Genomic DNA, 12,545 nt, shown 5'->3' with positions numbered 1-12,545 from the left:
CATTTATAAGACTGCTGTAATGATCTAAAACTTTAGCTGTTTTAATATAGTTTTAAAACTAATGATATCTTTCTCTGTCAGTAAAATACAAACTTTTTCTTAATAAAAATGTAATGGAAAACTATTCCTCATAGATTTTTGTCACTTTACAAAGTGACAAAATCATTTTGATAGTTTATGGAAAGTAAGCTTGTAAAACTTTTTACCTAAAAGATAGGACTGAAATTTCAGATGCTTTTTTAATTTGATGATGAGTTTTTAATTTCTTTTGAAAAAGAATGTACGCTTCTAATAATTTATCAAGAGGAAGAATACCAAAAGAAAACATCTGCTCTTCTTTCTTTTGACTTAGATTTTTTTGCATTTTTAACTTGTTTTTAACAAATAATTGTATATACTTATGGTGTACAATGTGATATTTTAATACATATATATTATGGAATGATCAAATCTGGCTAGTTAACATATTCATCACTTCCAATACTTACAATTTCTTTATGGTAAGAGCATTTAAAATTCCTTTAGCTATTTTGAAGTATACAGTGGAATGTGGAAAAACTGTTTTTCCTCTGCTCACACCACAACAATCAACATAGAAGGCTTCTGTGGCCACAAATGTGGGGGAATTTTTTTCCATGCCAAGCAAGCAGTCAGGTCTGCAGTGTTCTCCAACTTAGCTCAGTTTCAACACTGTCTGCTGGGAGATGGCATCAGATCCCACAGGTTGAGGGCTCAGTCCCACAAGATCTCCTCAGACACCAGCAAATCAGGCCTCTGGAACTTCTGATTGCCCAGCTTCAAGTTGGGGTTCCCACAACCCCCTTTTTGGATTTCATTAATTTGCTGGAGCAGCATACAGAACTCAAGGAAACATTTATTGAGATTTACTAGTTTATTGTATAGGATATTACAAAGGATAATAAGCCTCTAATCATGCCTTGGTCTTTCAGGTGACCAGTCCCCATCCTAAAGTGGGGCTGCCAGCCATCAGTCAACTCATTAGCATACAGAATATATCACTTTGGAGATTTATTAGGAATTTAGAGTTGTATGCCAGGAAATGGGGTTGAGGACCAAATGTCTATTTTACAATGTCACAATACAATATTATACATTACAGTAGTTGCCGTGCTGTGCGTTAGATCACCAGAACGTATTCTTCCTGTCTGAAACTTTGTACTTTGACCATCATCTCCCCTTTCCCTGTTCACTCCTCCCTCCTTCAGCCTCTGGTGACTCTTTCTACTCTCTACTAATGTGAGTTCAGCTTTTTTAGATTGCATATGTAAGTGAGATAATGTGGCATTTGTCTTTCTTTCTTTGGCTTATTCACTTAGCACACACAGTGTCCTCTTAAAATGACATTTAATATCCCATTTCTAGTTCATTATTATTTAAGTAATTTGCAAGTACATTCTCATTGCAAGTACAATCTACTGCCTGCAAAACATGGGTAATGTACATCGTAATTATTGAAAGAAGCCAAACCAGAGTAGAATACATCTGATATGATTCCGTTTATGTAACTTGGAGGAAGCATGAGTATGGCTTCTAGAGTCTTGATAATATGCTGTTTTTTATCTGGGTAATTATTTCACAGAGATGTCCAATTTGTGGTATTTTATGGAGCTTTATTACTTAGGTTTTGTGTCCTTTTCTGCGTATGTGTAATATTTTGATAAGAAGTTTTATTAAAATCGAGGTTTGCAAGCCAACGCTTCTCCATGAATTATAAGAAAAAATATATGAAGTCATTAAAAACATGAAATTATAAAGAAATGTATGAAGTAATTTGTTACTGATGTGAGAGAACATGATTGTTAAGCCATAAAAGGAAGATAGAGAACAATGAATAGTATTAAATAAAAGTATGAATAGTATTGAATTAAAAAGTATGAATAGTATTGAATAAAAATATGAATAGTATTGGAAAAAAGTATGGAATAAGTATTATATATATATATATATATATATGCTTGTAGATGTAGCTAGTATCTCTGGAAGGATACCTAAGATAATACTGTGAGGGGTTGGTAGGGGAAAATAGACTGGGTGACAGAGCTGCAGGGGAATTTTTAATCTTTTATACCACTTTTATACCATGATCATGGATTCCTATTTTAAAAAACACATTTTATTATTTGAAGCAGCAGATGTTAGTGTTTTTCTAAGTTGTAGTAGTCTATGCTTGTTATTATAGATAAATACAGTAAGAACATGTTCACTAATGAAGAAGATAATATTGCAATGAGCTACTTAAAATATTTTAATATATTTAAACATTTGAATAGATTCTGCTCTATAATTTTACCAATTTACAATTATTTTTTCAATAATAGTATCAAGATGTCTACAAAAATTATCACATTTCAAAATGTTGAGTTTTAATTAGTAAGTCATTTTGGCTAATACATAAATTTATAGATAAAATTAGGTAGCATTTAAATGATTGTTTAGATATGTATCTGGACTCTCAAGCTGTGTGATCTGTCGTTATATAATATTTTAGTAAAATGACTGTTTTTGTTTATTCTCCTGAGTGTCCTAATTCTTTTGTATTCTCTTTCATTAACCTGTTAATACAGATTTTTCAAACTGTAAACCTATATATAGGTATTTGTGGTATTTGTCATTGTTATATTTTAGAACTGTTTGCCTTTGTATGTTTTTTGCCCACAGATAAGGTGGAAAGAAATATTTCCTTATCATAGACTCTGTCATAATAATAATAACAAGAAAGGGATAATAGTAATAAAGGCAGTCTTTTGGAGCATTTAACATAATATTTGATTGACAGATTTCCTACAAATACTGTGTTTATTCAGTTTTATGGGTATATTTTTTTGCATTTTAAAATCTCAGAAATTTGATGTGTTCTACAATAGTCTATCTTCCATAGTTAATTGGCAACATCTTATTAGTCATACATAAAACAATAGTGCATTTTATAATTGATGGTGTATTTGATACCATAAAATGTATGGGAAATATCCTTCATATTTTATCTTGAAGTTTACCTGAGAATTTTGTGGTTTTGGACTAGACTACACGTCGGTTTCTATTCTAAAAATTTTGGTGTCAGAAGTTAAGTGTAGTATGAAAAATGTATTTTCTGAATGTCCCTATTTTAAGATTGTATTAGAAATAATAAGCTTTATGGGAGTTCTTTTGGATAATTCAGTAAGCCCCTTGTTGAGATTTATAATGTACCTGTTTTATGGAGTGATTAATGTTAAAGTTTTATTGTTCTCTAAATTTCTGTTTAAAACATTTTCTGATGGGTACATTTGTCTGTAAAACTACATCTTGTTCTTTTGAGAATAAATTACATATCATACCTTTGCTTGTTCAACACTGATCCCAAAGCCTGGATAATTTTTTTGAATGAAATACTAGTAGAATATTTGATTTATTAAACAGGTAGTACCTGGCTCATGGCAGGTGCTTAAAAATATTTGTTGAGTGGCCATTTAATTTTGTTTAATCTGTGTAAGTTCTAGGAACAAAGTGAACTAGTAGTGTAACAGGTAGCAAAGTATGTGACAATAATGGGTATGTTTCTAAATTACATAATCTTAATTTCCAGCGTGCTCAAGCAGTTCTTCAAGCTGTGACAGCTGTCCAGACAGCAAATACTCCTCTTAGTGGCACCACAGTTAGCGAGAGTGCAGTGACTCCAGCCCAGAGTCCAGTACTTAGAATAATTATTGACAACATGTACTACCCTGTAACACTTGATGTTCTTCACCAAGTAAGTTTAATCTGCATAATAACCTACAAATTAGAGAAATAATAATATAGTAAATAAGTAATGTTTTGATTTTAATATTTTAACAGATATTTTCTAAGTTTGGTGCTGTATTGAAGATAATCACATTTACAAAAAATAACCAGTTTCAAGCTTTGCTCCAGTATGGTGATCCAGTAAATGCCCAACAAGCAAAACTAGTAAGTCTTTCTTTTGAGATGGTGTTTTTTTAATTGAAATGTATATGTAGAAAAAAATATATATGTATATATACTTAATAAAATCTTGTAGCATTATAGATAGTAGAAATTGATGGCATTAAAATAATATTAAGAAACTTTAATATTTATCATAAAAGAGAAATATTTATTTTTAGGAAAACTGTAGTTGTAGTTAACCACAATGTAGGCTTCTATTATTTAACTTTTTTTTTTTTTTTTTAATTTAAGGACAAAAGTTTGTACTCTTAAGAAAAAAGCAGGACTGTATTGTGGATGTGCACCAGCATAAGATTTGAAGTGGCTTTTACTGGGAATTTCAAAATAATTAGTTTTCAAGAGAGTTTGGCTGAAATATACAGATGTGGCTCAAATGCTATGATAGGCTCTCAGTTTATTTAAAACTATATATTCTCTTTAATGTCTTTTTTTTTTTAAAGGTTTTATGAATAGGTTTCTAGTCACTTTTTATTCATATCATTTATCTTTTTTGTCATTGTTATATATGGAGGATGTAAGGTCATTGAGAGATGTAAAATTTCCCGTCAAGGCTGCCACTGAAAACTGCATACCACATCTTTGCTTCCAAGTACCTTAATCTTCTGTTTGTATATCTTAAATCTACTTTTGCTCTGTCTCTTTTTGTGCCATAGTATCTCATTATTATTACTATTCCATTATTAAGCTATTAAAAATTCATTATTAAGCCATTATTATGAAACCATTTAATAAGCTTACATTTGTCTTAACTGGTTTTCTTCCTTTCATTCTTTCTTTTACTTTCAGATTAATTATTGTCTCTAATACTTAAATGCTTCCTCCAGATCAAGATTACTTCTGTGGAGCCCAGACCATTTTTAATAATTGTTTCATTGCATTTCCATCCTCACAACCTCATTTTGGGAGCAAAATTAGTTGTAGGTAGCAGAAAGGCTATACAAGTAATAATAGCATAATTGTAATAGTTTACCAAGTGCTGTAGTCTCATTTTTTTTGACCACTACTCTATATTGTCAACAAAACAGGGTTTTCCCCTGCGTTACAAGAGGATGCTAAGATTTAAAGAGGTGAATTACTTACAGTGAACACCACCTATAAGGTAGACATTTTTTCGGTCTTAGCCTTTCTCTCCAGTATGCTGCTTCTCACTGGTTCTCGGGTATAATCTAATCTTATTATGCTTTCCACTTCAGGCATAGGTTAACAATTAGAATTCTCTCTCTCTCTTTTTTTTTTTTTTTTCCAAAAAATGATTATCCTCCTTTAACATGCCCTGGCTACCAAAATCAATGTGGTATGAGGTTTTATGAATAGGAGACAATATAGAAGTCATGGTTTCTGTGACATTTTTCACAACTTCAAACATTTAAATATAGTCTATATTTTTCTTGGTGTGGAATATTTTCCTTGCTCTTCTGACCCCAAAGAAAAGTATTTGTTAGAGGACCAATTAAATGAAATTTGATTGGGGATTATACTGTATTTGAGCTATAATTCTTATGGGGAAAATAGTTTATATGTGTATCTTGTCTGAAGTAATACATAGTTACATTTAATCATCATAAAAGTACCTCAATTATGTCAACTTTGAAATTTTTGTTTAATCTTCTGTGAACAGATACTAAGCATCCAACTATAATATTGATGTTTGTGCACAGATATGCACTCAGGTCTTCTTGACAAAGATCTAAAGTTATAATTCTAAGAGAGTAGATAATTGTTTTTCTAAGTACTTATTCTGTTATCAGAACTCACACTTCGCTTATTAGAGAAGGAAAAAGAAATTTGTTTCCTAAACTTGCTTTGCCCCATTACCTTGTAATTTACCTTTTGGTAAAATTTACATTTTTGATAACTACAGTAATGTTGATTTTACATGCCTGCATCTGGGCTCTACTTAGAGAATATCACATAATATTACATAATCTGACAATTGGTACCAGTTTAAATCCATCAGCATCAACTACAAATAAGCCATCTACTCTACTTTCAAAATCTCTTCACGTTTCTTCAGTCAACAGTTTTTCTGTTTTTCACAATGCGTATATCAGATAGAAATTTTCCCTTCTACCATATCTCTCCTCACTCTCACTTGCTTGAAGAGGAAAATCACATGGAAGCTTCCTCAGCTTTCTTGCAAAATCTGCTAATACTCAACACTTGTCTTTCTCTTTTAATAAAAGGCATAGATGTTTAGTTATCTAAGACCAATAAACACCAAAGCCTATCATCTTCTGCCTCTCAAGAGACTGCACTATCTGTCATCTCCTCTTTCTCATTTATTTCTCTCTATATTGGCCACTTTTCACCGGTTTCAAACATTTTCAGCTTCTTTCATTTTAAATGAATTTACCTTCAACTTTCAATCCATCCATCTATAACTCATTACATGCTTTCTATCACCCTGCCTCCCCTCTCCCTTTTCACTCATAACCAGGCTTCTTAAATAGGCTATCTTTGTTGTTTGTTATCTCCTCATTTCTCTACTTACTATAATTTGGTTTTAGCATTGTTGACCCAAATTGCTCTTCCCTAGTGTCACCAGTGACTATTAGAGTAGCTAAATGCTAGTAGTATGATTTAGTCCTTGTCTTACTTAATATCTAGATAATATTTGGCACTGTGCACCATTGTCTTAAAATTCTCTTTTTTCTTCGTCTCTGATACGTCTCACCTAGATTTATCCTACCTCTCTATTTCTTCCTTGTCCTGTAACTCCCCTTGTACCTGGGAGGCCTCACCTGCTCTCACAGCTCCATTAAACCTCTGTGATTCAGACAGAGTTCACATCACATTTTCTAGCTCAGACCTCTCCTAAGAGACCCACACTAAGAACCTGGCAGACTAATGAATATCTTCAAACTTAAGTGTGTTCAATCCAGCTCCTGTTTTTGGTGTCCGCTGTGTTAGTAAAGTGCAAGATACCAACTTCAGTCTCATTAACAAGCCAATAAACATGGTATTTTTCCCCTTCCTTCCAGCCTGTCATCAGATATTATTGATTATACCTCCTAAATTTTTGTTGAATCTGGCCTTTTTTCTCCAACTCTTTTGCTACCACTGCAGTCTAAGCCAGTGTTACTCAAGATGCTGATCTCTCAAGGTAGTAGTGTGTGTCAGACTGAAATCAGCATACTTCTAGCAACAGTATGCTTAATGTCGATATTGGCATAAATTTTGACACAGACTTCTTATATTCATGCAGAGTAGCCTGGGCTTCTGGACCGTCAATCATAATTTAAGTAGCATTGATGTAGTAATCATTCTCTTTCATGTCTCTACTTCCTTGGCCTTCTGACTGAACTCACCATTTTGACATCTTCCCCTACCTCCATTATTTTTCCACAGATTACTAAAAATCATCTCAACCTCAAGTCATATTGCTTCTAATCACAATACCCTTTAGTGACTTTTTTATCCTTGCAATAAAGTCCACAGTCCTTATCATGGCTTATAAGACTGTAAATGAGTCCTCAGCTTGCCTCTCCATCCTCTTCTCATGCCTTTTTAGCTATATTGGACTTCTTTAAATTGCTTGCATATACTGTATTTTCTGTGATGTCTCGATTTACAGATTGCTGTTCCATTTGCTAATACTATTTTTTCTCTTCATCTCTTTATGCCCAGCTTCTGCTTCTCTTTGTCTTTCAAGTATCCGTTTAGAAGCCTCTTCCTGAGATAAGTCTTCTGTAACATTTCAACTAGATTAGATCCCATCCTTTCTTAGTTCTCAGTATCACACATAAAATTTATAATTCGTTAAATGTGTATATTTTCTTTTGGACTGTAAGTTCTGAGTACCACGTCTGCTTTGTTCTCTGCTGTATTTATTAAGCATTGACATTTAGGGTGAAAATCAGAAGTCATAGTAACAATCCTAATTATCAATGAAAAGTATTTTATGCAATCCTCATTTATTAAAGAAAACACTTGAATACCTTTTAGAAAATATTGTTTATTTATTGGAAAGTAGTGTATTAGGCAAAGATGTGTCTTGGCATTCTAATTCAGCTTTTATGATGTTGAGGAATGTAATTACTTGATGCATAAAAATATCAATCTTTTTAATAGTATAAAAAGACAGATAATGTAATCTCCTTTTCGCCTGGGATTTAAAAATTGTTTTACATAGTCCTTACATTATAACACACATAAGTAGGAAATGGTTCTTTTTGGTTTTTGTTATTAGAAACAGCTTTTCAGAAACATTATGTCTTTATTAGGAATATCTTTAGTTGACACTGGACAATATATTGTGTATTCTGGAAGTCCTGTTTATATGATCATTTTATTTTACCATATAAGTGGTTGTTTCTTATTATTTATTTCTTCCAGGAGATTCCATTTCATCACTAACTGATAATAAAAATAAATGTGAGATAAAACATTTGCGGCAGTAAGATTGTGTCATTCATTTCCCTCTCATAGAGTACACATTGCTTTATGCAGATTCTTTGAGACACCTAATGGAATTATCCTTTCCTAATTTCTTGGGCAAAGATTCTCCTTGACATCTGCTTAATTTACAATCTGTATATTTTGCATTCATATTAATGGAGAATTTATGATGAAATCAGTGGTTTTAGGATGCTTTAGGAAAATCCTGCATAATCTACAAGGGTGGGATTATTTGATATTGGTAAATAATTAGTCTGAAGTATTACATTAGTATTATATGCTTAATTTTGTGTTGTTGATTTTGATAATTTTTCATGACTTGCCAAAAATTAAAAAGTAAATATTTAAAGAATTTGGAAGTTAAGGTTTCTCTCAGCGTGTGTTAAATCTGATTCCCAACAATCTCTTCAAAAAAGTAAGTTATAAATAGTAAACAATGAGAAAAATGGAAATAGTTTTATTTTGGCTTTTCATGTTTTCAGTCCGTATGCAATGTTTCATTGTGCTGCTTTAATTATGCTTTCTGTGCCTAGTATCTTTCCTGTGTTTTGATTTCCATGTTTTAGCCATAAACTTTAAATTTACATGAAAATTTTTTTTCTGATTGTTTTTGCTTACTGTCTAAACCTTCGCTGTGAGTAGGCACATTTGGAAGGTTTTTCTGCAAATTATCTTGAGCTTTTACTGTCAGAAATCTTTGCTCCAACAAGATCACCGCATTCCTGATTGCTGATCCACAGGACTGGTTTGTGTGCTACTGCTATTTCTTGGGATTTTGCAAATATATGAGCTTGAAGTGAGCTTGCATATATTTTTTAAATTTGATTTTATTCCCTTTCTTATTTGTGGTCATCTACTTTAGCCAACTATTTAAAATACCTGGATTTTTGTTCTCATACACCCTCAGCTCCTATTTCTTTCCTCCTTTGCTAACAGATGATTAATTTACATCTTGTTTGCTTATTTCTCTAGCTCTTGTACCTTAGGTATACTTGTGCATCTTTCACCTACATAAAGTTTTTGTTTTTGTTTTTAATGTTCAAAGGGAAAATTTCAAAGTTTCCTGGAAGGCTTTCTAACAATTTGCATATTCATTGTTAGATAATTTGGCAGTCACCTCAGTATTGCTGGGAAAGAATTCAGCTCCTAAAAAACTTAGTGTATGTTTAGTAATTTTGTATCAGCACTTTTAGCATTAACCTAGTTACTGGGACTCAAACCGGGCTCTTTTCTCATAAGGTATCATTTTCTCTTTGATAACATTGAAGTAGTCACCTAAGAGTGAATTTTGCTACTTGTCTTTTGGTATTTATCTATTGTATAGAAACATCAATTCTATTACTTATCTCACATTTTCCCTATAGGAATGCTACATTAGTAAATGAATACCTATCTTCAGCGCTTTGTTTGCCTTTACACCAGGGTGTTGAATTAATAGTTATGTTATTCTGGCTGATAAAGTTGATTGATACATGGCTTCCACTTTATGTGATGATAGGTACCTTGCCTAACCCAAATGTAATTCAAATTCTGATGTGTATGAACTCTCTTTGAGTTTTTACCAGTGCTGTATTGAAGTGGATGAACCTGTGTTGAATTATTTTCTAGGTTAGTTTTTAGCTAGGTAAATTAGTCCATAAAAAAATTCGTGTATTAAGAGAAAAGGTTTTATATTCCCAGAGGTGAGAATATTTGAATTAAAAGCTTTATATACTTAAGCAACTGTGGAGGTTTACTTTTTCCATAACACGACATGTTTATTCTTCTAATGAAAAGTTAACAGTATGTTCACCTGTTCTCTAGTTTGTTTCCAGCTTATATCCAGCTGAACTAGAAATGGTGATTATATAGGAGCAGAAAAATACAAGATAATCATAGCGGTAACATAGTCCTTTATAATTCACGATGTATTTTCACATATGTTGTCTTTAATTTAGTCCTCATAATAACCCTGTGAAGAAGCATGACAGCCATTGTCATCATTCCTGTTTTCCCGATTAATAAATTGAGATTTGGAGAGGTTAAATAACTTGCTTAAGATGACCTAAAAGAGTCTAGGCTTTTAATTAATCCTAGACCTGGCACTTGTCAGTTTCAGAACTTTTCTGGAACGACATTGGATTTGCTAATTTCATCAAGATAATCTGATTGGGGGTGAACGTTCAGGTTAAGGAAAATACTAGTTTTTTTCTTTTTTGCCTCATTTTATGGGAATTACTATTATGTGTTAGGATAATTTGGTTTGAAGCAACTTTGTACAATGTGGCATCAAATAGCAGTTACCTTATAAAACTACTGAATCATGTAAGTACTGCCATCCAGCAATAAATATATGCATAATAAAATTAATCTTATTGAGCAGAGTAGTGTGGTACTACTTTGGTAGCACTTCCTGTTTGTGACCCTTATTAGTTTTTTTTAAATTAACCTATTTGCAATTTTTAAAAATTAAAAGTATTAGCATGGATGCTTAGCTGGTTGTGTTTTAGGTTGAAGTAGCATTTTCTATTTAAGGAAGATAATATTTGGGGGAAACTAATACATGGACAGCTGGAATAGCAAAATTCGATATATGAAATTTGAATCCTTTTCCTGGTAGCTTTTAAGTTCGAGTTTTTGTTGTTGAGTTTTATTACTAAAATTAAACTTTCACTAATTTTTATTTTTTGTTTAAGATTGCTGATATACCTTATTCACTTTTACAGGCCCTAGATGGTCAGAATATTTATAATGCCTGCTGTACCCTAAGGATTGATTTTTCCAAACTTGTGAATTTGAATGTAAAATACAACAATGATAAAAGTAGGGATTATACTCGACCTGATCTTCCATCTGGGGATGGACAGCCTGCATTGGACCCAGCTATTGCTGCAGCATTTGCCAAGGAGACATCCCTCTTAGGTATGATTTTTATTGTCTTAACCACTTTTCTCCCGTTTTGCCAAATGGAAAAGTACCAGTAAGTATAATGACTCCCCCCATTTTGGACCTTACCAAATTGTGTTAGGTTTCATGAGTTTTCTTTTTCTCAAGTGAGAAGGCATATGAATACTGTTAAGAAAAACCCGAAGTGTTCTTCATAAGTCTAATTAAAATTATATGTTAGTTTTGTTCCTTTTAGTACTTTCAGCTTCTCTTCCATGCCACTCTCCCAGAACAAAAGAAGAAAAGCTCTAATGAAGAGATACTGTTGAATTCTTAATGCCATATTTACACTTTAAACTTGATGTCACTATACCTGAGTCTAGGCCTGAAGTTCTTGTGTGTGTTTTTCAGTGCTGATCTGATTGTTTTAATTTAGCATTGCATGGAAACAGTGAAATGTTAAGAGACAAAACATACATAATGGGTGGAGGCATATGGGATTTTTTTTGAAGCATATTGTAGTGGCCTTTTCAAAAAACAATTTAAACTAGAAGGAATTTTTTGTAAAATTAATTTTGCTGTTTCTTTGCATTTTGTCTTAATCATTTATATTTTACTTTGTACCACAATGGACTTGAACCACCTCATAAAAATACAGTGCAAACATATGCAACTTATAGTTGATAGAGTGGAATCAACATGAAGAAAAAAATAAAGGAAAATCTTACTTTGTAAGTAAAATGTGCAAAGTGATTTATAAGTTAAGCTGGAATTTTAGAATTTCCTTTTATTTGGTGTATTTCTTGATTTCTAGTATTTGTAAGATTATCTTTAAGTCATGATTTTTATATATATGGAACTCAAAATTGAGAGTTGACAAACTAGCTTTTACAATTTAGATTATGTCCGTCATTTCAAAAAGAAAAAATAGTATAATGAAGTAGTTATTGGAAATATTTACTTCCCAATATATAACAATCATGCCATCAGTTTGTGAATATGAAATCTGTAAGCGGTATATATGTAGAGAGAGATACTCTAAGGCAGTTGGTATTTGATTCTGGTAACTAATCAGAATTAACTACCTGTTAATTCTGGCAACTGCAAACCTGACCCTTTATTCGAATTTTCTGGTGTATCTAGCACAAGTCATAGTGTTTATTATGACTGTAGTAGATGCTTTAGTTCACTTACACTCTTTTGTGTCTAGCTTAATTCGTAATTCAAGTTACTAAGATGGAATATTTCACAGTGTGCAGCAGTTTTTAAAGGCAAAGAGTGAAACAGTGAAACATGGTTTTTGCTTATAATTATTA

General features: G+C 32.2%; 1 protein-coding gene across 5 annotated transcripts in view; it reads left to right on the top strand.

Annotated features, from left to right (window-relative positions):
• PTBP2 (polypyrimidine tract binding protein 2) overlaps positions 1 to 12,545 on the top strand; it is an 89,946-nt gene that overhangs the window by 48,555 nt on the left and 28,846 nt on the right. For all 5 annotated transcript variants that reach the window (XM_032155294.2, XM_032155298.3, XM_032155296.2 and 2 more), the window contains 3 exons: positions 3,587 to 3,751; positions 3,838 to 3,948; positions 11,070 to 11,265. In XM_032155294.2, coding sequence (XP_032011185.1) covers positions 3,587 to 3,751; positions 3,838 to 3,948; positions 11,070 to 11,265 — 472 coding nt within the window. The remainder of the gene's footprint in view (positions 1 to 3,586; positions 3,752 to 3,837; positions 3,949 to 11,069; positions 11,266 to 12,545) is intronic.

Source organism: Hylobates moloch, unplaced genomic scaffold, assembly GCF_009828535.3.
Source record: "Hylobates moloch isolate HMO894 unplaced genomic scaffold, HMol_V3 SCAFFOLD_5, whole genome shotgun sequence".
NCBI classification, from domain to species: Eukaryota; Metazoa; Chordata; class Mammalia; order Primates; family Hylobatidae; genus Hylobates; species Hylobates moloch.
Note: the sequence above shows the minus strand (reverse complement) of the source record. Positions and strands in the feature narration are given on the sequence as shown.